This window comes from Pongo abelii, chromosome 10 (genome assembly GCF_028885655.2).
Source record: "Pongo abelii isolate AG06213 chromosome 10, NHGRI_mPonAbe1-v2.0_pri, whole genome shotgun sequence".
Classification (NCBI taxonomy): Eukaryota; Metazoa; Chordata; class Mammalia; order Primates; family Hominidae; genus Pongo; species Pongo abelii.
Genome location: NC_071995.2, coordinates 55,017,380 through 55,040,161, shown reverse-complemented (window position 1 = coordinate 55,040,161; position 22,782 = coordinate 55,017,380). Strand labels below are relative to the sequence as shown.

At 55.1% G+C, this 22,782-nt stretch overlaps 2 protein-coding genes across 3 annotated transcripts; one reads left to right on the top strand and one right to left on the bottom strand.

Annotated features, from left to right (window-relative positions):
• Positions 1-393: 393 nt before the first annotated feature.
• On the top strand, positions 394-16,209 carry STAT6 (signal transducer and activator of transcription 6; the record flags this gene model as incomplete). The annotated part of the gene is given in 22 exon segments (NM_001133237.1): positions 394-637; positions 3,471-3,607; positions 4,027-4,165; positions 4,456-4,539; positions 4,939-5,077; positions 5,190-5,242; positions 5,431-5,579; positions 6,177-6,308; positions 6,437-6,625; positions 6,963-7,050; positions 7,190-7,312; positions 8,846-8,938; positions 9,271-9,477; positions 11,556-11,650; positions 11,743-11,879; positions 12,206-12,352; positions 12,570-12,633; positions 12,746-12,856; positions 13,051-13,143; positions 14,513-14,578; positions 14,668-14,796; positions 14,885-16,209. Coding segments are annotated over 21 exon segments (2,544 nt in total). The 3' UTR covers positions 15,075-16,209.
• On the bottom strand, positions 16,178-22,683 carry NAB2 (NGFI-A binding protein 2). Of its 2 annotated transcripts, XM_002823414.4 has the most exons (7): positions 22,318-22,677; positions 19,641-20,514; positions 19,058-19,191; positions 18,675-18,726; positions 18,448-18,580; positions 18,050-18,241; positions 16,178-17,041 (listed from the first exon to the last, which is right to left on the bottom strand). In XM_002823414.4, the coding sequence occupies exons 1-7, from the start codon at positions 22,398-22,400 to the stop codon at positions 16,932-16,934; spliced, it is 1,578 nt and encodes a 525-aa protein (XP_002823460.1). In that variant the 5' UTR covers positions 22,401-22,677; the 3' UTR covers positions 16,178-16,931. The 2 variants fall into 2 exon arrangements, with proteins under 2 accessions (XP_002823460.1, XP_009246217.1); XM_009247942.4 differs by lacking the exon at positions 18,050-18,241 and having other exon boundaries at positions 22,318-22,683.
• Positions 22,684-22,782: the final 99 nt, after the last annotated feature.

Below are 22,782 nucleotides of genomic sequence, written 5' to 3'. Positions count from 1 at the left end.
TCCACTGGAGGGAGTGCAGAGTCCAGAGGGATTTACTTTTCCTGAGGCCCTGGGGAGCCCAGTCCCTTGTGGGCCCAAACCCCAGCCCTTGGCAGAGTTTGAGTTTGGGAGCCAGGCAGTTAGGGGTGGCATATCTCTGTTTGATATTGGGTGACTTTCTGGAGAAAAGCTGATGCTTTTGAGGGGGCCGGAGTAAGTGGGGGTCAGCCTGCCCCCAAGCCTGGCTCCAAGGCCTGGACCCCAGTCCTGATCCCCCACGTGTTCCCCCACTCGGCACAGGAGGCACACATATTCACCCCACTTTCTTCCTCTTCCTCCTCCAGCCCACTTTCTCTTCTCTGTGTCGTCAGAGCTCCAGGGAGGGACCTGGGTAGAAGGAGAAGCCGGAAACAGCGGGCTGGGGCAGCCACTGCTTACACTGAAGAGGGAGGACGGGAGAGGAGAGAGTGTGTGTGTGTGTGTGTGTGTGTGTGTGTATGTATGTGTGTGTTTTATCTTATTTTTATTTTTGGTGGTGGTGGTGGAAGGGGGGAGGTGCTAGCAGGGCCAGCCTTGAACTCGCTGGACAGAGCTACAGACCTATGGGGCCTGGAAGTGCCCGCTGAGAAAGGGAGAAGACAACAGAGGGGTTGCCAAGGTGAGGGGTTGCCTCCGAGGTGGGTGCGGGGGCCTCTATGAGTGCATGGGGGTGGATTCGTGGGGGGAGCTTTCGGGATCCTCCCCTGGCTGGGTGGATGGTCTCCAAGAGATGGTTTCAGCTAGTGTTGGTGGCTGGTGGCACTGGGTTTTGGCAGTCTCGAACTTCTGGAGGAATCTGGGAGGGTCCAGGCCTCACTACTCCCCTCCCCCATGGGTCACGTTTTCACAGCCTCACCCCTGCACCCCCAGGGCCATGGAAAGTCAGGGAAAGGAGGTGAAGGAGTGTCCCTCTGCCCTGGGTCGGGGGAAGTGGCCGCCCCTCCCTGGAAGGTTGATGCCAGAGGGCAGTGGATCCTTGTTAAACCCCTATCCTGCCCTCCGCTAAGGTTCCTGTTCAAGGGTGTGGCTGGGGGATGAGCGAGCCCCAGATGTAGACCTCATGGTGGCCCAGAGGAGGGGGAATTTCCCCCTCAAAACTGCTCCACGCTTGGCTGCTGTAGACGCTGAGATTTCCCAGCGGCGGCGCCGAGTTAACCCTCCTCGTGCTGAACTGGCTCCACCTCCCCGCCCGCCCCCACCGCCACATCCACACATTGGGCAACTCAGAGAAGCTGTTTTAACTTTCGATCCTGTGGTCCCACAGTCAGAGGACTCGGGGAGGTAGGGGTTGAGATAAGCGAGTTTAGGCCACCAAGCGGGAGGACGAGGATCCCAGACCTTGAGCTTCCCTTCTGGGTTTGGGAGGGAACACTGGCTCCGCCCCTCACTCCGTGGCTCCTCCCTCCCTTCCCCTTCATGGGGCTGAAGACAAAAGGTGCCCCTGTCCTGGTCAAGCCAATCGACCCAGCCTTCTTATGGGTTGGGGTGGGGAGAAATGTGTCCTCCTGATGTCTGGGGAAGAAGAGGGGTTGGATATTTCTAGCCAGGGCCATGCCAGGAGGCTAGTCACTCTGCAAGGGGATGCAGAGGAAAGCAGTGCCCACCCACTCCAGAGGGCCTTTCTCTCTTGGGCTAGAGAAAGGCCTATTGGAGGAACCTGAGCAGGAGGGGTAAGGATTCTGCCTTGAGGGGAAAGGAGCTGGGGTAAGTGGGAACTGGAGGAAAGAGGGGCATGAAGGTCTTGGAGCAGGAACGTCCAGAGAAGGAACCTCTCCATTTTCCATCCCTTTGAGAGTCCTGGGAGAGGTGAGAGGCTGAACGTGCAACAGGAGGACTTGGGGTTACTGGGTTTGGGGAGACCTGGGGAGTTGTCATCCCATCCTCTCCCTCATCTCTGGCAGAGGGATATTATGAGAAACGTGAACTGAGAGGCCCCTGGGAAACCACTGGTTACCCAGTCCCCCCTGAACCTGGAAATGGGGATGCAACCCCCTCTTCTACTTCCCTGTCCCCTCCTCTCCTTTCTACCTCTTTTCGTCTCTCCTCTTTGCCTTCTAGCCCTCCAGCTTCCTCTCTCTTCTAGGCTCTTTCCTCCTGGCTTACTAAACCCGCCTTTTTTCCAGTCTCTCCCATCCTCTTCCTTAGTTCTCTCTACTTTCCTTTTCCATCTCTCCTCCTTCAAGTCTCCTCCCACCTTCCCCCACTTCTTAGGATGTTCAGATTTGCCCCTGGAAGGGATCGTAACAACACAGTGCGATGCTTAATCCCCACTCAGAATCAAAGCCTGCTTTCCAAACTCACTTACTGAGTGGCCTTGGGCAGGGTAGAGAAACTCCTTAAGCCTCAGTTTCTTCATCTGTAAAATGGGATATTATATATTTTAAAAAGTGTCGTGAGGCCTGAAGGAGATAATACGCTGAGTGTAATGCCTCATACATAGTAAGTGCTTAACAAATAGTAGCTGTTATTACTCTCCCATCCTCTTCATCATCTAGCCTTGTGGTTTTCATTTTTATTTTATTTCATTTATTTATTTATTTATTTATTTTGAGACAGAGTCTCTCTCTGTTGCCCAGGCTGGAGTGCAGTGGCTCGATCTCGGCTCACTGCAAGCTCCGCCCCCCAGGTTCACGCCATTCTGTCACCTCAGCCTCCCCAGTAGCTGGGACTACAGGTGCTCGCCACCACGCCCTGCTAATTTTGTTTTTGTATTTTTAGTAGAGATGGGGTTTCACTGTGTTAGCCAGGATGGTCTTGATCTCCTGACCTCGTGATTTGCCCGCCTCGTTCTCCCAAAGTGCTGAGATTACAGGCATGAGCCACTGCGCCCGGCCAAGCCTTGTGGTTTTCAAATTATCTCATGGAGTCCTAGAATTTTGAGAGGTTTTTCTAGGGATGCCTTTGGCATCAGGAGGTGGGGAGAGGGAAGTAGAAGCAGTCAAGTTTCAGGCTTTCCATGCTTGCTTTCAACAGGGCATCTTCGGTTTCGTACCTTTTATGTAATTGAGATTCCACAGATTAAAAGCTGACATTGCCTACCGCTTTAAAAAGTTTGGAAAGTTTTCCACTCATCTAACACTCATATTTTATAGATGAGAAGATTGAAGCCCACAAAGGGAAGGCTCTTTGCCCACAGAACCAGAGCCAGGTCTAGAGCTGCAACCAAATCCTCTGCCATCTCTAAGACAGCTCTCTCTCTACTGCCCTGTCTCCCTTTGCCTCCCCATCCCTCTGGCTACAGCTCAGCTCTTCCCACCCCTGTGTCTATCACTGAAGGAGTTACCCCCATCTCAGGCATTGACTCAGGATGCCCCTGGTTTAAGGTGGTCTGGCCGTGAGTGGTGGTGGGGACGGTCCCTAGGAGGGCTATCTATGGGATGTCCCTGGCTGCCCCAGGAGATAGGCCAAGTTTCTTGGGCACCCCTCACAGTGGCCTTATTTTTCTCCCCCAGGCAACCTCCAAGTCCCAGATCATGTCTCTGTGGGGTCTGGTCTCCAAGATGCCCCCAGAAAAAGTGCAGCGGCTCTATGTCGACTTTCCCCAACACCTGCGGCATCTTCTGGGTGACTGGCTGGAGAGCCAGCCCTGGTGAGTCCTGGCTGCTCCCTGCTGGTTCCCCAAGTCTTCCCTGACTCATCTTCCTTCTCCTTAGATTTTTCTCCCCTCACCCATGGATTCAGAACTTTAGACCTGTTATTCCATGTGTAGTGACCTAGATTTAGCAGGGAGTTTGTGCCCCATCAAGACCAGGCTATGAATGTTGACAGATGGAGACCCCATCTCTTAGGAGGCTGAGCCGAAGAGGAGGGGGGTTTGGGCTGGGACAAAGGCACTTCTCATAACAGCTAGAAGACTGGGGAACAAGGAGCACGGGTGAAAGCTACAGAGGGCCTAGATGGAGAATAAGGAGCGAGAAAGGAACTGCTGAGCTTTTGGCTGTGGGGTAAAGGGTCAGGAGAGCTGAGGAAGCCCTGGCCTGAGGTAGCCTCATTCTGATCTTCCTGCAGGGAGTTCCTGGTTGGCTCCGACGCCTTCTGCTGCAACTTGGCTAGTGCCCTACTTTCAGACACTGTCCAGCGCCTTCAGGCCTCGGCGGGAGAGCAGGGGGAGGGGAGCACCATCTTGCAACACATCAGCACCCTTGAGGTGGGGCAGGAGGGGAGGGGACAAGGCTGGGTGGGGCTGAGGTTGAACTGGGTTGAGCATTGGGCCCTGGAAGAAAATTGGTTGGATGCTGGAAGCAAATTGGTGTTCCTGTGGTTAACTGCTAGCTAGCAGGCAAATTAGATTTTAAAAGCATGCAAATGCACAAAAACTTCTGGAGTCTACAGTTGTGCTTCCTTATAGTATATGCGTGAATGGGGGCCTGGGGATTGGAGGGATTGAAGGACATGGGTAAGAGCCAAGCTCACTGTTTACCACCCTCATTTCTGTAGAGCATATATCAGAGGGACCCCCTGAAGCTGGTGGCCACTTTCAGACAAATACTTCAAGGAGAGAAAAAAGTTGTTATGGAACAGGTATTGTGATATTCCACCTCCCACCCCAACTCAATTCCCTGAGACTTTGGCCTGAGCCATGACAAACTAGAAAGAATATGAACCTCAGTAAAGGCTCAGTGTTCTAGGCCCAGGAATGACCAAAGGAGGTTCCTAGGGTCAGAGTGAACCCCAAGTCAAGCTCAGGGAATCTTTCTATGAGGGACTGAGGCTAAGAGGCTGGGGAGAACAGAGCAAGGGATAAGGAGCTGATTCTGCTAGGAGCAAGGTCTTATCTCCACGATATTCCAAAAGGTCAGGAAGAACTGCCAAAAGAGAGAGGGGAGCAAGAAAACGCTATCTGCAGAGCAGAGAGTGGAGGCCAGGTATAGAGGGATGAGCAGAGTGTTTCACCTCTTGGCATCTGCCCTTCCTGTGTAGTTCCGCCACTTGCCAATGCCTTTCCACTGGAAGCAGGAAGAACTCAAGTTTAAGACAGCCCTGCGGAGGCTGCAGCACCGAGTAGGGGAGATCCACCTTCTCCGAGAAGCCCTGCAGAAGGGGGCTGAGGCTGGCCAAGGTGGGGGCCAGGGCAGTTCTGGGGAGTGTGTAGGAGTGGTTCCCTCTTGGATCTCAACCTTAACTGAACCTCTAATCTGTCTGCACCCTTGATTTCTGCCCCCAACCCTCAGTGTCTCTGCACAGCTTGATAGAAACTCCTGCTAATGGGACTGGGCCAAGTGAGGTGAGTAATGGGCTGAGAGGTGGAGACCTTGGTCAAAGTGCAGCTGGAGGGATGGAAGCTAGACCTCAGAAAGACACAGGCTGAAGTAGGGTAAGGGAATGCCAGAGGAGTAAGAAAAAGAGCCGTATCCCAGGAGCTGGGTGTGGAGGCAGCGTGAGGCCCTGGCTCAGGCCCCTCTCTGCCCATAGGCCCTGGCCATGCTACTGCAGGAGACCACTGGAGAGCTAGAGGCAGCCAAAGCCCTAGTGCTGAAGAGGATCCAGATTTGGAAACGGCAGCAGCAGCTAGCAGGGAATGGCGCACCCTTTGAGGAGAGCCTGGCCCCACTCCAGGAAAGGTTGGGCTAGGGCTGATGGGGAAGGGGGGGTGGCAAGCTGGGGGTGGGCAGCTGACCCTGCTGGAGGCCCTACAGGTGAGAGAGAGAAGAAGCCAGGCGGGAGGGCCTTGGAGTGGACCAAGATGCATGAAAGCCAGTTCCAGCGGGGCTGTGCACACTGTCGTTCAGGTTGCATCCTGTACAAGTGGGCCCAGTGGAGGGGCACAAGCGGGGACTCATCTAACCCAGGCTTCTCTCCTCAAGCCCCACGCCTAGAGGAATAGAAAGGCTTTTCCATTTGGTTTATTGGGTGGGAACACTTTCCAATTTGCCACAAAGCACTGTAAGTGCTGGCAGCTGTCCTGGGTGCAAGAGCTGTTGGGGGAGAGGCAGCTGGGTTTCCACAGGGGGTGTAGGCACTGAGAATGAACCTCCCACCCAGACCCTAGGCCAACAGATCACAGAACCCCCTTCAGCCCAGGTGCCTTGCAGCCACACCCACTACCCACCCCACTTCTCCACACATGATAGCCTTTCTCCCTGGGTATAGGGGAAGGGGGTCTGGGCCGGAGCAAGCAGCCTTAATCCTGTGCTCCCTGACCACTGTCCTGGCCCCAGGTGTGAGAGCCTGGTGGACATTTATTCCCAGCTACAGCAGGAGGTAGGGGCGGCTGGTGGGGAGCTTGAGCCCAAGACCCGGGCATTGCTGATTGGCCGGCTGGATGAAGTCCTGCGAACCCTCGTCACCAGGTATTCCCCGGGAGCTCCCAGTCTGGCCTAGAACAGACCTCGGGAAGAAAAGAAGGGGGCTAGAGCTGTGGAGAGGGCACCAGCAGGGACCTAGCCCCCAACTCCCCTTGTGTCCTCCTCACTCCCAGTTGCTTCCTGGTGGAGAAGCAGCCCCCCCAGGTACTGAAGACTCAGACCAAGTTCCAGGCTGGAGTTCGATTCCTGTTGGGCTTGAGGTTCCTGGGGGCCCCAGCCAAGCCTCCGCTGGTCAGGGCTGACATGGTGACAGAGAAGCAGGCGAGGGAGCTGAGTGTGCCTCAGCGTCCTGGGGCTGGAGCGTAAGCTTGGATTGGACCTGGGGTTGGAGAAGGGCTGTTAGGGTGATGGAGGCAGCCTGGAGGGCTGGCACTGAAAAGAGCAAGGGATGGGGAGGGAGGGCCATGGGATGTGGGGACCCTGAATGGTCAAGGCAGAGGAAAGGGAGGGACCCATTTAGGGCTGGAATGGGGTGGGGGCATCATGATTTGGCCAAGATGGGGACTCCTCCCTTAAGAACCCAAACAGAGACGTGGAGATTTAGGGCTGGTGACAGTGGGTAGTCTACACTCACCCATGCACTCGCCACACCTGGCCACAGTGAGATGAGCTCGTTCACACTCTGACCTCCCTTGGCAGAGAAAGCACTGGAGAAATCATCAACAACACTGTGCCCTTGGAGAACAGCATTCCTGGTAACTGCTGCTCTGCCCTGTTCAAGAACCTGGTGAGGGGCTTTGGGGTACAGTGAGGGGGGCACCACTAGGAGACTATGGGACTCTCCTTGGAGAGGATGTTGGGAAGCCCAGGAAGAGCGGTCTCTGTCCTCATGACCTTGCCCTTGCTCTCCCTCACCCCACCCACAGCTTCTCAAGAAGATCAAGCGGTGTGAGCGGAAGGGCACTGAGTCTGTCACAGAGGAGAAGTGTGCTGTGCTCTTCTCTGCCAGCTTCACACTTGGCCCCGGCAAACTCCCCATCCAGCTCCAGGTGAACCGTGGCCCAGCCCTGCCCCAATCTGGGACCCCGAGTCCTCCTCCAATGCCACACACAGGGGCCCTAGACCCTCACCTCTTGTGACTGCCCCATACCCCATGTGTCTGGGATTCATGCACACTGGGGCCCGGGTGAGTGGGGATGAGCAAGAGCATGGAGTGCACAGTGCAGGGAATGGTAGTGGATAGCAGCAAACACTTCGGAAGCACTTCCTATAGACCAGGGCACTCTATTAAATGATACATATGCACATGCATGCCAGCACACACACATTTGGTTTTCACAATAACATTATGAGGTAGGCAGTATTATCAGCCTCATTTTATAGATAAGGACATTGAGACAGAGAGTTTAAGTAGTTTGTCCCAGTCACACAGCTAAGTGTTGGAGCTGGTATTTGAAACCTGGAGGTCTGGCTCCATAGCAATGACTCATAACCACTTCTCTACAGTGAGGCCCTGATTGAGCTTCAGAAAGCATTTAATAACATGGCATGAGCTTTTTGATTATGATGTGTGAGTCCAATAACTTCTCTGAGTGCTCAGAGCCAGCCCCCTGAGGAAACTTCTTGCTTCACTAAGAAACCCCTGTCCGGCTGGGCGTGGTGGCTCACGCCTGTAATCCCAGCACTTTGGGAGGCCAAGGTGGGTAGATCACGAGATCAGGAGTTCAAGACCAGCCTGGCCAATATGGTGAAACCCCGTCTCCACTAAAAATACAAAAATTAGCTGGGCGTGGTGGTGCAGGCCTGTAGTCCCAGCTGCTCGGGAGGCTGAGGCAGGAGAATCGCTTGAACCCAGGAGGCGGAGGTTGCAGTGAGCCAAGATTGCGCCACTGCACTTCAGCCTGGGTGACAGAGCAAGACTCTGTCTCAAAAACAAACAAACAGAAAAAACAACTCAGCACTTTGGGAGGCCAAGGCAGGAGGATCGCTTGAGCCTGCAAGTTTAAGACCAGCCTGGGCTAGATAGGGAGATCCAATCTCTACAAAAAATAAAAAATTGGCCGGGCACGGTGGCTCACGCCTATAATCCCAGCACTTTGGGAGGCCAAGGAGGGCGGATCATGAGGTCAGGAGATCGAGACCATCCCGGCTAACATGGTGAAACCTCGTATCTACTAAAAATACAAAAAATTAGCCAGGTGTGGTGGCGGGCGCCTGAGTCCCAGCTACTCAGGAGGCTGAGGCAGGAGAATGGTGTGAACCTGGGAGGCAGGGCTTGCAGTGAGCCAAGATCGTGCCACTGCACTCCAGCCTGAGTGACAGAGTGAGACTCTGTCTCAAAAATAAATAAATAAATAAATAAAAATTAGCTGGATTAGGTGGTACACATCTGTAGTTCCAGCTATTCAGAAGGCTGAGGTGGAAGGATCACTTGAGCCCTGAAGGCTGAGGCTGCAGTGAGCTGAGATTGCACTACTGCACTCCAGCCTGGGCAACAGAGTGAGATACTATCTTAAAAAAAAAAAAAAAAAAAAAAAAAAAGGGAAAGAAAGAAAAGAAACCCCTGTCCTCACCCTCTTCAGGCCCTGTCTCTGCCCCTGGTGGTCATCGTCCATGGCAACCAAGACAACAATGCCAAAGCCACCATCCTGTGGGACAATGCCTTCTCTGAGATGGTGAGCAAAGTCCTGGAGTTGGAGGGAACAGGGGCAGGGTGGGTTCTAACATGAGCAGTGGTGCAGGCCTGTTGATGGGGTGGCAGGCATGTTTAAATGGGTGTGACCTTAACACCTTCTCATGGGCCTGCTTTCATACTTCTGACCTCTTTTCACCCCAGTCTTAACAACTATCAGGCCACAGCACTGTAACCTAGAAAAAGCAGCATGTTCGTGAGCGATATCAGGTGCTGTGGAGGGGTAGGCCACAGGCAGGTGGGAGGGATGAAGGCTGGCCCAAGGAAGAACAAGGCGGTAGCCTGCAGTGCTCTCTTCTTCCCCCTTCGCCCCAGGACCGCGTGCCCTTTGTGGTGGCTGAGCGGGTGCCCTGGGAAAAGATGTGTGAAACTCTGAACCTGAAGTTCATGGCTGAGGTGGGGACCAACCGGGGGCTGCTCCCAGAGCACTTCCTCTTCCTGGCCCAGAAGATCTTCAATGACAACAGCCTCAGCATGGAGGCCTTCCAGCACCGTTCTGTGTCCTGGTCGCAGTTCAACAAGGTCATTCTCCTGCCCTTTGGACCTCCCACCCCCAAGCTCTTCATCCCTCGGGCACTCAGGGCCTGCTCAGCCTCCACGCAGGGACCTTCCACTGGATTCTCCACAGTGCCCCCTCAGGTCCTTTAGGAAGGCCTGTCATGGACCAGGGAGGAAAAACCCCAGGCCTGGGGGTTGGCTCTGGAGATGCATTCTCTGACATCCCTGAGGTTTTGGTCTGGGGGCCATCTGTCCTTCCTCTTTACCAGTGACTTGCATGACTCACCCAGGTTGTGTGTAAACAGAGCTCTGATTCAAAGTGACTTTGATCTGTTGGAAAAATAGTTCCTGGCCGGGCACAGCGGCTCATGCCTGTAATCCCAGTCTTTGACATGCTGGGGTGGGCGGATCACCTGAGGTCAGGAGTTCAAGACCAGCCTGGCCAACATGGTGAAACTCCATCTCTACTAAAAATACAAAAATTAGCCAGTTGCGGTGGCACATGCCTGTAATCCCAGCTACATGGGAGGCTGACGCAGGAGAATCGCTTGAACCCAGGAGGTGGAGGTTGCAGTGAGCTGAGATCATACCACTGCGCTCAAGCCTGGGTGACAGAGCAAGACTCTGTCTCAAAAAAAAAAAAAAAAAAAAAGGGAGCCAGGCATGGTGGTTCATGCCTGTAATCCCAGCACTTTGGGAAGCCGGGACGGGTGGATCACCTGAGGTCAGGAGTTCGAGACCATCCTGGCCAACGTGGCAAAACCCCGTCTCTACTAAAAACATAAAAAATTAGCCGGGAGTAGTTGTTTGCGTCTGTAATCCCAGCTACTCGGGAGGCTGAGGCAGGAGGTGAACCCAGGAGGTGGAGGCTGCAGGGAAGATCACACCATTGCACTCCAGCCTGGGCAAGACTCTGTATCAAAAAACAAGGCTGGGTGTGGTGGCTCACACCTGTGATCCCAGCACTTTGGGAGGCTGATGCAGGCAGATCACAAGGTCAAGAGATCGAGACCATCCTGGCCAACATGGTGAAACCCTGTCTCTACTAAAAATACAAAAATTACCTGGGCACGGTGGTGTGTGCCTGTAGTCCCAGCTACTCGGGAGGCTGAGGCAGGAGAATCACTTGAACCTGGGAGGCGGAGGTTGCAGTGAGCCAAGATTGTGCCATTGCACTCCAGCCTGCCAACAGAATGAGATTGTGTCTAAAAAAAAAAAAAAGAAAGAAAGAAAAAGAATTCCTATTGCAAAAACTGAACAAAATCCCACAGGGACATGTGCAGTAATACCAGCTACCACGTGTTGACAGCTTATATGCCAGGCGCTGTGCTTAACACCTTATGTATGTCATCTCACTTAATCCTCCCAACATCCCTTTGAGGTAGATACTATTATTATCCCCATTTTACAGACAAAGAGTCTGATGCTTAGAGAGTTATGTAGTTTGTTCAAGGTCCCAAAGCAGGTGAGTGCCATGGCTAGGAGAGAACCACATATTTCTGACTCTTGCTCTTTTATTTTATGTTATATTATGTTATTTTATGTTTTGGTTTTTTTTCTTTTTTTTTTTTTTTTTTTTTTTAGTGTGAGACAGAATCTTTAAAGAGAAGAAAGAAATGCTCATGTGACCAGAGGGTGTGTTAGCAAAAGGGAGCAAGACAGTTACACCCAGCAGGTTACCTTCCTTTGGGCTTCACCTCTGCCACACCTCCTTAGGGAGAGGGTGTAGCATAGTAGTTAAGAGGGGCTCCAGCGCCAGAATGCCTGGGTTTAAATCCTAGCTCTGCCTCTTACCAGCTATGTAGACCTGGGCAAGTCATTCGACGTTTTTGGACTTCCATTTCTTCATCTGTAAGATGGAATTATTATAGTCCCTACCTCCATAGCCTGGTAAAGAGCAAATAAATATATCAAAAGGCTTGAAATAGTGGCTGGCATGTGTAAGCATTAGGATTGGTCGTTGTCATTGATGGAGTCTCAGGTTCGGTCTGACCCTCAGCCCTGTGATTCTGTTGTGAGGGCACTCACAGCTCAGTGCCTGCCCTAAACAGGCTCCAGCTCTGGCCCTCCCTCGGCTCACACCATTCCCCCTCTCCCCCCAGGAGATCCTGCTGGGCCGTGGCTTCACCTTTTGGCAGTGGTTTGATGGTGTCCTGGACCTCACCAAACGCTGTCTCCGGAGCTACTGGTCTGACCGGTGAGTCCCCGCCCTGGGTAGTCTGAGCAGCCATACTCCAGTCACCTCCATACTCACTGCCCATGCCCCATCCTCTCCTTCATCCCGGCCAGGCTGATCATTGGCTTCATCAGCAAACAGTACGTTACTAGCCTTCTTCTCAATGAGCCCGACGGAACCTTTCTCCTCCGCTTCAGCGACTCAGAGATTGGGGGCATCACCATTGCCCATGTCATCCGGGGCCAGGACGGTGAGGCCACCCCAGCCAGTCCTCTGCCTCTGTGCCTGTGCCCTCTGGGGTTTCTTCTGGGAATGAAATGTCCTGACCTTCCTTATGCCGATCCTGATCTTCAGGAAGTTCTTCCAGCTTCTCTTCTTCCTTCTGTGGTCTAAATGTTCACCTTCTCACTGTGAGCTCTGTGGAAATGGAGACTAGTGGGTCTCTCTCCCTCAGGAGCCCCACCCTAGGTCCTCTCTCCCTTGCCTTGGTAGAGTGAGAACAGGTCTTATGGTGGGGGTTGGGGAAGGGGAAGAAAGTCCGGACAGAGGGATCTCAGGGTCTCATTCCTACCATAGGCTCTCCACAGATAGAGAACATCCAGCCATTCTCTGCCAAAGACCTGTCCATTCGCTCACTGGGGGACCGAATCCGGGATCTTGCTCAGCTCAAAAACCTCTATCCCAAGAAGCCCAAGGATGAGGCTTTCCGGAGCCACTACAAGCGTGAGCTGGAACTGGCAACTCTGATTCCTTCCTGTCACCCACTTCCTCCCTGCTCCCCGCTGCCCTCCTCTCCCTGCCCGCGTGTGTCATCCTGATGTTACTCCCTATTACATAGCTGCGCTTCTCTTACTTCCCCATCATCCATGCCCACCTTTTCCACCTCCCTGCCTCCCTAGCCCCAGAGCACTCCATGGCTCTCTTTTCCTTCTCACAACAGCTGAACAGATGGGTAAGGATGGCAGGGGTTATGTCCCAGCTACCATCAAGATGACCGTGGAAAGGTGAGTGTGGTGGTGTGGACAGTGGGTAGGTCAGGGGCCTAGTGCTTACCTGCAGGAAGGAGGGGTGGCATCAACCCTTGGTCAGTCACATGTACCTCCTTCCCTCCTCCAGGGACCAACCACTTCCTACCCCAGAGCTCCAGATGCCTACCATGGTGCCTTCTTATGACCTTGGAATGGCCCCTGATTCCTCCATGAGCATGCAGCTTGGCCCAGATATGGTGTAAGGAGCTGGAAAGACAGGAATGGGAGTGGTCTGTGCAGATGGGCTAATCTTAGCATGGGCAGCTGGGAGAGCTGGCATTGGGGGCTGAACAGGGAATTTTCCTTTCCGTGAAAGGAACACCTGTTCAAAAGCAGAGTGTGGTGGTGTCCAGGAGAAGGGCTGGCATCAGGGGGTCTGTTTTCTTTCCCCAGGCCCCAGGTGTACCCACCACACTCTCACTCCATCCCCCCGTATCAAGGCCTCTCCCCAGAAGAATCAGTCAACGTGTTGTCAGCCTTCCAGGAGTAAGTGAAAAACCTCATGGGGATACCATCCCACTCTAAGGGGGTGGGCATTTGAATTGTTAGAAGAGGATCTTCTGTGAGAAAGCAGCAGCAAATGCTAACAGCCTTTCTTCTTCTCTTCTGTCCACTCTAATGAGGGAGTAGTAGTTAAGATCCGGACTGCCTAGGTTTGAATTCTAGCTCCACCACTTACTGGTTTGGGGCAAATTACTTAGCCTTTGGTGCCTTATCTGCACGATGGGGGATAATAATGCTAATAATAATAACCTACCTCACTGCATTATTGTGGAGATTAAATGAGTTCATAACACTTATAAAGCTGAGCATACTGCATGGCTTATAGCAAAAGCTGTGTAAGTCCAGTCGTGGATCACTTAATGAAGGAGCATTTTCTGTCCTTAGGCAGTTTCATAATTATGCAAATATCATAGAGTATAATTACACAAACCTAGATGGTATAGCCTACTATACACTGAGGCTATATTGTGTGGCCTATTGATCCTAGCTTTAAACCCGAGCAGCATGATACTGTTCTGAATAGTATAAGGAAATAGTAACATAATGGTAAATATTTGTGTGATATGAATTTTCAGCTTGATTATAATTTTTTTTTTTTTGAGACAGGGTCTCACTCACTGGAGTGCAGTGGTGCGATCTTAGCTCCCTGCAACCTCCGCCTCTTGGGCTTGAGCAATCCTCCCGCTGTAGTGCACCACGACACTCGGCTAATTCTTTTTTAAGATTTTTCTGCAGACAAGGTCTCACTTACTACCCAAGCTGGTCTCAAACTTCTGGGCTCAAGTGATCCTCCCACCTCGGCCTCCCAAAGCGTTAGGATTACAGGCGTGAGTCACTCTGCCTGGCCTTGATTATAAACTTATGGGACCACTGTCGTCTGTAGTTGACAGAAATGTCGTTATGTGGTGCATGACTGTTGTTATTTTCTATCCTGCTCCTGAGAGCCACTGTCACTTCTCTGCTGTGTTGATTTTTGTTTACTCATCTGTTTTGGCCTTGAAATGGCCTAGACATTTTTCTTCCCGAAGTGTGACACTCAGGTGCTTATTAACTCTTAGTCAAGACACAACATCTCCCTTCCCAGAAGGTGAGGCAGGAGTGAGGACTTGGGGACTTAAGAACTACCAAAGTTCGAGTCCAAAGAAACATTAGAAATTGGCTAATCCACCCCCCTAACATGCACATTTTACAGATGAGAAGACTGAGCTCAGAGCATAGAAATAGTTTGCCCAAGGCCACGACTAAGTCAGGATAAGGAGCTGGAGCTTGTTTCCTCTCAGTGGTCCTGACTTTGCACCACTCTGCCTTTGCCTACCCTGCTTTCCTCTAACTGTGCTCTCCCTACTTCCAGGCCTCACCTGCAGATGCCCCCCAGCCTGGGCCAGATGAGCCTGCCCTTTGACCAGCCTCACCCCCAGTGAGTGACAAAGCCCCTCCTGACCCCATGCACCTCTTCTTTCCTGGCCTTGCCCCGCTCTCCTTATTTCCGTTGCTGGTTCCTGGCAGGGGCCTGCTGCCGTGCCAGCCTCAGGAGCATGCTGTGTCCAGCCCTGACCCCCTGCTCTGCTCAGATGTGACCATGGTGGAAGACAGCTGCCTGAGCCAGCCAGTGACAGCGTTTCCTCAGGGCACTTGGTGAGTGGCAGCTTGGGAGTGGAGGCTGGGTGGCATCTAGGGGAGTGGGCGCCATGCCTACTCCACTGCTTCTCCCATCTCCTTGCAGGATTGGTGAAGACATATTCCCTCCTCTGCTGCCTCCCACTGAACAGGACCTCACTAAGCTTCTCCTGGAGGGGCAAGGGGAGTCAGGGGGAGGATCCTTGGGGGCCCAGCCCCTCCTGCAGCCCTCCCACTATGGGCAATCTGGGATCTCAATGTCCCACATGGACCTAAGGGCCAACCCCAGTTGGTGATCCCAGCTGGAGGGAAAACCCAGAGAGACAGCTCTTCTACTACCCCCACAGACCTGCTCTGGACACTTGCTCATGCCCTGCCAAGCAGCAGATGGGGAGGGTGCCCTCCTATCCCCACCTACTCCTGGGTCAGGAGGAAAAGACTACCAGGAGAATGCACAGTGGGTGGAGCCAATCCACTCCTTCCTTCCTATCATTCCCCTGCCCACCTCCTTCCAGCACTGACTGGAAGGGAAGTTCAGGCTCTGAGACACGCCCCAACATGCCTGCACCTGCAGCGCGCACACGCACGCACACACACAAACAGAGCTCTCTGAGGGTGATGGGGCTGAGCAGGAGGGGGGCTGGGTAAGAGCACAGGTTAGGGCATGGAAGGTTTCTCTGCCCATTCTGACCCAGGGCCTAGGACGGATAGGCAGGAACAGACAGACACATTTACACTAGAGGCCAGGGATAGAGGATATTGGGTCTCAGCCCTGGGGGAATGGGAAGCAGCTCAAGGGACCCTGGGTGGGAGCACAGGAGGGGTCTGGACATGTGGTTACTAATACAAGTTTTGCCCTGATTAAAAAATCTCCCAAAGCCCCAAATTCCTGTTAGCCAGGTGGAGGCTTCTGATACGTGTATGAGACTATGCAAAAGTACAAGGGCTGAGTTTCTTTGTGTATAGCTGTGTGAACGTGTATGTACCTAGGATATGTTAATGTATAGCTGGCACGTTAGTTGCATGACCACATAGAACATGTGTCTATCTGCTTTTGCCTATGTGACAACACAAATTTGGGAGTGTGAGACATTGCACAGAAGACAGCAGCAAGTGTGCTGGCCTCTCTGACATATGCTAACCCCCAAATACTCTGAATTTGGAGTCTGACTGTGCCCAAGTGCGTCCAAGTGGCTGTGACATCTATGTATGGCTCCACACCTCCAATGCTGCCTGGGAGCCAGGGTGAGAGTCTGGGTCCAGGCCTGGCCATGTGGCCCTCCAGTGTATGAGAGGGCCCTGCCTGCTGCATCTTTTCTGTTGCCCTATCCACTGCCAGCTTCCCTTCACTCCCCCATCCCTTGCCACCCTTTCTCCCTCTCGAGGCAGGGGTCATAGATCCTAAGCCATAAAATAAATTTTATTCCAAAATAACAAAATAAATAATCTACTGTACACAATCTGAAAAGAAAGACGCTCTAACTGCTCAGATAGGTGCTGCGGTCCAGCCCCCAGCTGGAGGAGACCCTGAGTCCAACCCAGGCCTCCCGAGGGGGCCAGTGAAGGGATCCCACACCCACCGCCCCTATGTAGGGCAGGAGGGAAGAAATTGCAAAGGACTTGGGGGATAGATGGGAATCGGAGGGCAAACTGCAGCACTTGTTAAATTAAAGAAACAAACCAGAAGCACAAAAACAGGGAAGGAGAGGGGAGAAGGAGCAGGTCCAGTGTTCCCAGGCCCCCAATTCTGGGGGCAAATGTTGCCACTTTTAGCTGGACCTTCCCAAGGAAGTCCCCCTTTCCCCCTTGTCCAAACTGAGTCCAACTGCTCACACCACTGGTGCAAACCTAAAGAGAATGGGAGTGTGTTGTGTGAGGGAGGGGAAAACCCCAGATGCCCTGGAGGCAGAGTCCTTGCCCCCTCGCTCTGGGCAGGGGTGAGGGCACCACGCACCCTCCTTGTGTCCTCTCTCCAGGCCTCTGCTTGTTATTGCTTGAAGCCCCACAGTCTTATGCCCATGGAGCAGGTGGGGAGGCAGGAGAAGGGCAGAGGAAGGATCCAGGGTTGTGACTAGATTCTGGGGATGGAGAGCGTGGGGGTCTGTGTGAGCCAGAAGTCTGAGGTCCTGGGTCTAAAGACACCAGTCCACTCCTCACTGCCGACTGGCCTCAGCCTCCACTTTCACACTGCTCCTGCGACCCTCCACCAGCGCGGGATGGGGTCCTGGGGCAGGACATCTGTCCAGCAGCCCTTCCTCGAACTCTGCAGGGAAAAGGGGGCAGTTAGGAGACTGCAGGGTGACTGGCTGCACACAGAGGTGGCTGGGAACAGAAGCAGGGGCAAAGAAAGCTGTGAAGATGGGCTCAGTTTAGGTTTATTGAATTACTGCCTCCTGCCCACTGTATGTGTATGGGGGGTTCCATTCCTGTGTGTGTGAGCCCCCTCCCCTCCCTAGCTGTGCGTAGCTCTGTCTCTGTCTCTCTCTCTTTCTCTCCCGCCTCCTCGGTTGCGCTGGAATTTCTGGTTCTGTCAGGAGCTGCGGGGGTGGTTTGGCTCTGACCTCTCCCCTCCCCCCTTCCCAAGCTCTGCCACCCCCACTCATCCCTGCCCCCCTCCCAGGCCCCTCCCAGGCCACTCTACCATGGTCCCCCAAGTTTTTTGGTAGCCAAATCAGGGGGAGCACAGGAAGCCAGCCTCCGAGCTCCTCCCTCAAGAAGAGCCCCCCTTCCAGTCCCCGCCCCCACTTCCCACCCACGCACAGTTTAAAAATACCAAGCCAGGGTTGGTGGCTTTGTCTGCTGCGTCACTCTCAGCCCAGCGGCTGCCCGGCCCTCTGCCGGCCCACTCCCTCTTCCCCCTTCCACACACAAAGCATCACTGCTTTGGGCTCCTCTGCTTCCAAGCTGGGCATCCCCATCCCCATCCCCACAACTCCTAGCCTGCTCCCCACTCCTGGGTTGGTGGAAGTGCCATCTGAGCTTCCCTTATTGATGCTCCTCCTTCCTGCTCCTTCATCCTCTTTTCTCTGTCCCCTGTTCCCCAGTTCCCCTTTCACAGATCTACACTAGGACCAGACTTTCCATGGTGGGAGCAGCCCGGCAGGGTCTGCCTCTCTGCACCCCAAGGCCTGGCTGGCTGGAGCCCAGCCATCCTACTGCCCTCTCTGACGACTATATCCCCCTTCCTCCCACCCGGCCCCAGGACACCGGAATTGCTGTGTGGGGCCTGGGTGGCCGGGGTGCTTGGGGACAGCACTGCTGGCTGCCTCACCTGCGAGAGGTGGCTTCGCAGGCACACAGGGGCTGAGGCGGCCCACGCGGTCGTGGGAGACGAGGCGGGCGAGCCGCAGCCCCTCGTCCATCAGTGTCTGCTGCAGGATGTGACGGCTCCATAGCCCATGGGCTGGCAATGCCAGAGGCAGGTCAGCAGGGGGCGGCGTCAGCCTTGGACATGACCCCACAGCTGTGGGCATGGGCACTGGTCAGGTAAGGGGCTGCAGCCAATGGAACCCCCACCCTCAACCACACAGCCAGCCCACAGGCCCTTCTGCCCCGCCTCCAGCCAGGTCTCCCAACCCTGTTCCAGGCACTGCCCCCTGGCTCACTCCTCCCCCAACCCCCTCCCCTACTCCCCGACCCTCAGTGAAAAGTGTTCTGAGGCACACTCACCCTGCAAATGTCCATCCAGACTCTCCCCAGACAGGCTGGCGCTGTCCTCCTCCAGGCTGGGGCGGTATGGGGGTACATAGGACTCAGGGCCTGGGGGAGGCTGCTGGATTTCAGGATGACTCTGTTCTCCAACCTGTGGATGCCCAAAATGGGGAAATGAAGACCTGGCAAGGGAGGGGATCGGGGAAGGCTGCCCAATGTCCCTATATGCACCCCGGAAAACATACCTCTTGTTTCAGCTTCTTCAGTGGAGGGCCTCCCAGTTCTTCAGGGTGAAGCCTGAAAAGATGGGTAAGAATAAAGTGGGTGAGGCTGATGAGGGCCACTCGACGGGCAGAGCACAGAACCCGGCCTGAGGCATGTGTTATTTAAAACCTTTGCCAAGAAGCTGGCCGAGAGTCTCCAGTTCAAGCACTATTGTTGCTGGGGGTTGGGGGGACCCGACATGGATGGGAGGAGAGACCAGACCTGAGACAAGCTGACTTGGCCAAAAGCAGGACATCCAGGTGGGCGGGAAGCAGGCCTAGAGCTGCCTGAGCTGAAGGTTAGGACATGATCTAACTCCACAGCAGGATTCCAGTCCAGGAAGGACCTGGGGAAGGGGTCTCACCTGGAGCCCTTCAAGGAGGACAAGTAGGTGCTCTCTCGGGCTACTTGGCGGGACAAAGAGAAGAGCTCCACTCTCCGTAATAAGAGCGTGTTGTCCCTCATGCAGAACTGGGCAGCAGCCTCGTTGATGGTGAGCTGTGGAGGGAGGGCAGCAAGGAGAGTCAGAATTCGAACTTCCCCGCTGCCTCACCAGACCTCCTCACACCCCTTCACCATTGGACAAATGAGGCCCATCCATCAGACGCTTGCTTTGGTTTTGACACTACATGGGAGCTTTCTGAGGAGGGAAGGCAGAGGTCAGCACCCACAGCTTCCTAGGAATGCCCGGGGCCTCCTCCACTCCTGTGGGATCCTGAGTGACAAGGAGCTGAACAGCTCGGTGCTGCCTGTATCTCTGCTTCCCCCTCAGCTGAGGATGGAAGCACTGCGGCCGCTGGGGTAGGGGCCTGTCGGGGAGGGAGTCAGGGCCTGGGGTCCTGGTCAAGAGGTAATGAAAGATAGTTGGAGACTGTATAAACTCGCAGAGGTAAGCGGCTGGAGACCTGAGAGTCAAGGGCAATCCTAGGAGGCCTGGGGGTTCTCACCTCGTGCAGGCTGAGCTGCTTGCCCTCCCGCCGCTTAGAGTCGAAACGGCCATAGATGATGCTGTATTTGCGGATCTCCTCTTCCTTCTGGCTGTCATTATCATCCATCTCAAAGATGTGCCCAACGCTCCGTGCCAGCTTCTTATTCAGCTTTAGCAGGGATGTGACCTCCCCAGCATCCCCCCTCGGGAAGCTCCGGAAGATCCTCTCCACACTTTCCACCACCATGCGTACCATCTCTGGCTCCAGTCGGTCTGGACCACCCCCAGTCCCACCTGCTGCCAGCCCCCCAGCCCCAGTCCCCTCAGGGACTCCTCCCCCGGCAGGGGGGGAGAAGGGGGGCGAGCCAGCCTCCTCTTCTCCTCCTGCCCCAACGTCCGACTCTGGAGTGCTCCGGCCTGGCCAGATCCGGGGGTCCCCTGCCCCAGGTCCCCCAGGCAGTGGTGATAGCTTCTCTCCAAGTTCAAGGGGGCTCTTGGGGCTAAAACTGCGGGCACTGCCTGCCTTTTCCCCTGGGCTGCCATGCCCATTGCTCATGCTCCCTTTCCGGGTACCCGCAGTCTCAGAGATCTTGAAGAGCGGGATGCTGGAGACGGGAACAGCAGGCACTGGTTGACTGAAGAGCCCTGGATTGGTGGCCCACTCTCTCAGTGCCTTCTGCAGGCGCCGGACATGGAGGGGCTTGGTGGCCATGCCCACAAGTGCCATGATCTCCAGAAACTCCTCCTCACCCGCCTCACACAGCTGCTGCACGTCGTCCCCTCCCTGCTGGATGAAGGTCTCATAGTAGGAAAGGAGGTTGGCGCGCTGCAGGACCCGGTACAGCTGCAGCTCCCCCAGCGTCCGAGGCAGTGCCATGGCTCGGGCACTGGGCCTGAGAAGGAGGGGCACAAGAGAGAGGCAGTCGGTGCAAGTCCCCCTACTGGGTACCAACCCACATTAACAATTGTTCCCTCTTTCCTGCCTGCTTTTCTTCCCCTCCCTCATTTGGATGCTATCCTGCCCAGTGCCCAGGTCTGAGTACAGACTCTGAGAATCAGGCACTGCTCAGAGGCATGGACAAGCCAGTGCCGTCCTAGACTGGCCCGAAGCCCCAAAAGTCAGTGGCCTGTGTCTGTAGGAGTCGAAGCGTCTTACCACCTTATCTTTAGCTTTTATCTTTTTGGTCTGGGGCAAGAAGAACTTGAGCGCTGAGGCTGACCAGCACCGACGTGGGATGGCTGGACCTCCCTCTCCCCCAAAACACAATCCTCACCTTCCACTCTAAACACTCAGCAGTCTCAACACTGAAGTGAAGTCACCCATACTAAAGTGAATGTAGGAGCCCTGTCTCCCCCACAGTGGACGCTGCTGGCCAGCTTCATTCCCTGTGAAGGGGCCACAGCCCCAGGTGGCTAAGAGGGAGGGTGTGGCACCCTCCCTGGCTTTCCCACTCAGTGGGCCAGGTGGTGCCTTGCTCTTCTCCGCTCAGCTTTTCCCAGGGGTTAAGCATTTATTTATTTATTTATTTATTTATTTATTTATTTATTTATTATTATTATTTTTTTTTGAGACGGAGTCTTGCTCTGTCACCCAGGCTGGAGTGCAGTGGCGCTGTCACTGCAACCTCCGCCTCCCGGGTTCAAGCGATTCTCCTGCCTCAGCCTCCTGAGTAACTGAGATTACAGATGTCCGCCACCACGCCCGGCTAATTTTTGTATTTTTGGTAGAGACGGGGTTTCACCATGTTGGTCAGGCTGGTCTCGAATTCCTGACCTTGTGATCCACCTGCCTCGGCCTCCCAAAGTGCTGGGATTACAGACGTGAGCCACCGCGCTTTAAGCGTTCTTAAAGCACGCTTCCTCTCTCCCCCCAGGACCTCTCCACCCTTCCAAGGCTGCCCAGTGCTTCTCAGTGGCCCCTCTCCTAGCAGTGACACTCCCCACTTCCCCGGTCAGCCTTTTCCTTCAGCTCAGGGGCCGTGGCAGGGGGAGGGGCGCAATTGTTCTGCTCCGGGGCCGTCCCGCCCACACACACTCCCACAGTGGTAGCGTCTGTAGGCGAAAACCGCCCAGGGGCTCCCGCCTACTCTCCTCTCCCTTATTTTCCACCCGCATCTTCAAGTGGAGTGGGGGAGCGACTCAAGGCCTCTTGATGAAGGGGCTGCACACTGAAACTCCCCTCCCCGCTCTGTGAATAAAGGGACAGATATGGGAAGGAACGCCTAAGGCCTCCCTGCCTCCTTCGTCACCCCCTCTTTCCCCCGCTGATGCTCCTTTAACTCAAAGGCACCGCCTTCTCCAGGACCCCGGGGGCCCGCGCGCTCCGTGCCAACGAGGGACTGAGGCAACTGAGCGTCCCCCCACCTTCCGCACTGATGCCAGCTCGAGCTCCAGGGCATCCCCTGGTGCTTGGAGGCTCCCACATTCTTTGCAGGGGGCTCTTAGGCCAGATGGAGCCCACAGAGTAAACCAGGAATGGAGATTTAGGTACTACTCTTTCATATCCAGCTTTATCAGATGCTTGCCGGCTCCCAAGGCCCCCTAATTCGAAGACGCACCCCCTTTTCCATCAGTCTCCACCCCCCACCCCCGTCCTGCTTCCCCACGTCCTCCCCTCGACCTCCGCCCTCTGGACCCCATTCCCAAGTCCAGCTCCACCCATCTCCACTCCCCGCTGCCTCCCTTTGCCCACTAACTTGAGTCTGGGCTGCAGGGTCCGGCGGGCGCTGTCCCCTCCGCCCGGCGGCTGCTCGGCTGTGGGGGAAGGCGCTCTGTGCATGGACGGCCGGAGACCACCCGGGCTGCCCTTCTCGGTGCCCGGCGCTCGGCGCCTGCTGCGTGCTGCCCTCTTCCCCGCGCACGATGCCGTGTCCACCGCTGTCCAGGCTCTGTCCCTCCCTCCACGTCTTCTCTCTCCGAGCCTCCGCGCCTCTGTCTGTGCCTCTGCCCCCCCCCACCCTCCCCGGCTGCGCTTGCCGCCTCTCCGCGCCTCCGCCCCCGCAGGACGCACGGGGAGCGAGGCCCGGAGCTGCGCTGGCTGCCGGGCTGGCGGGCGGAGGGCGTGGGCAGAGCCGGGGGCGGGGGTGGGGGCGGGGGCCGGGGGGCGGGCGCTGGGGCCTCTCGGCCGCGGAGACGCCGCGGCTTAGAGACTGGGAGAGGCG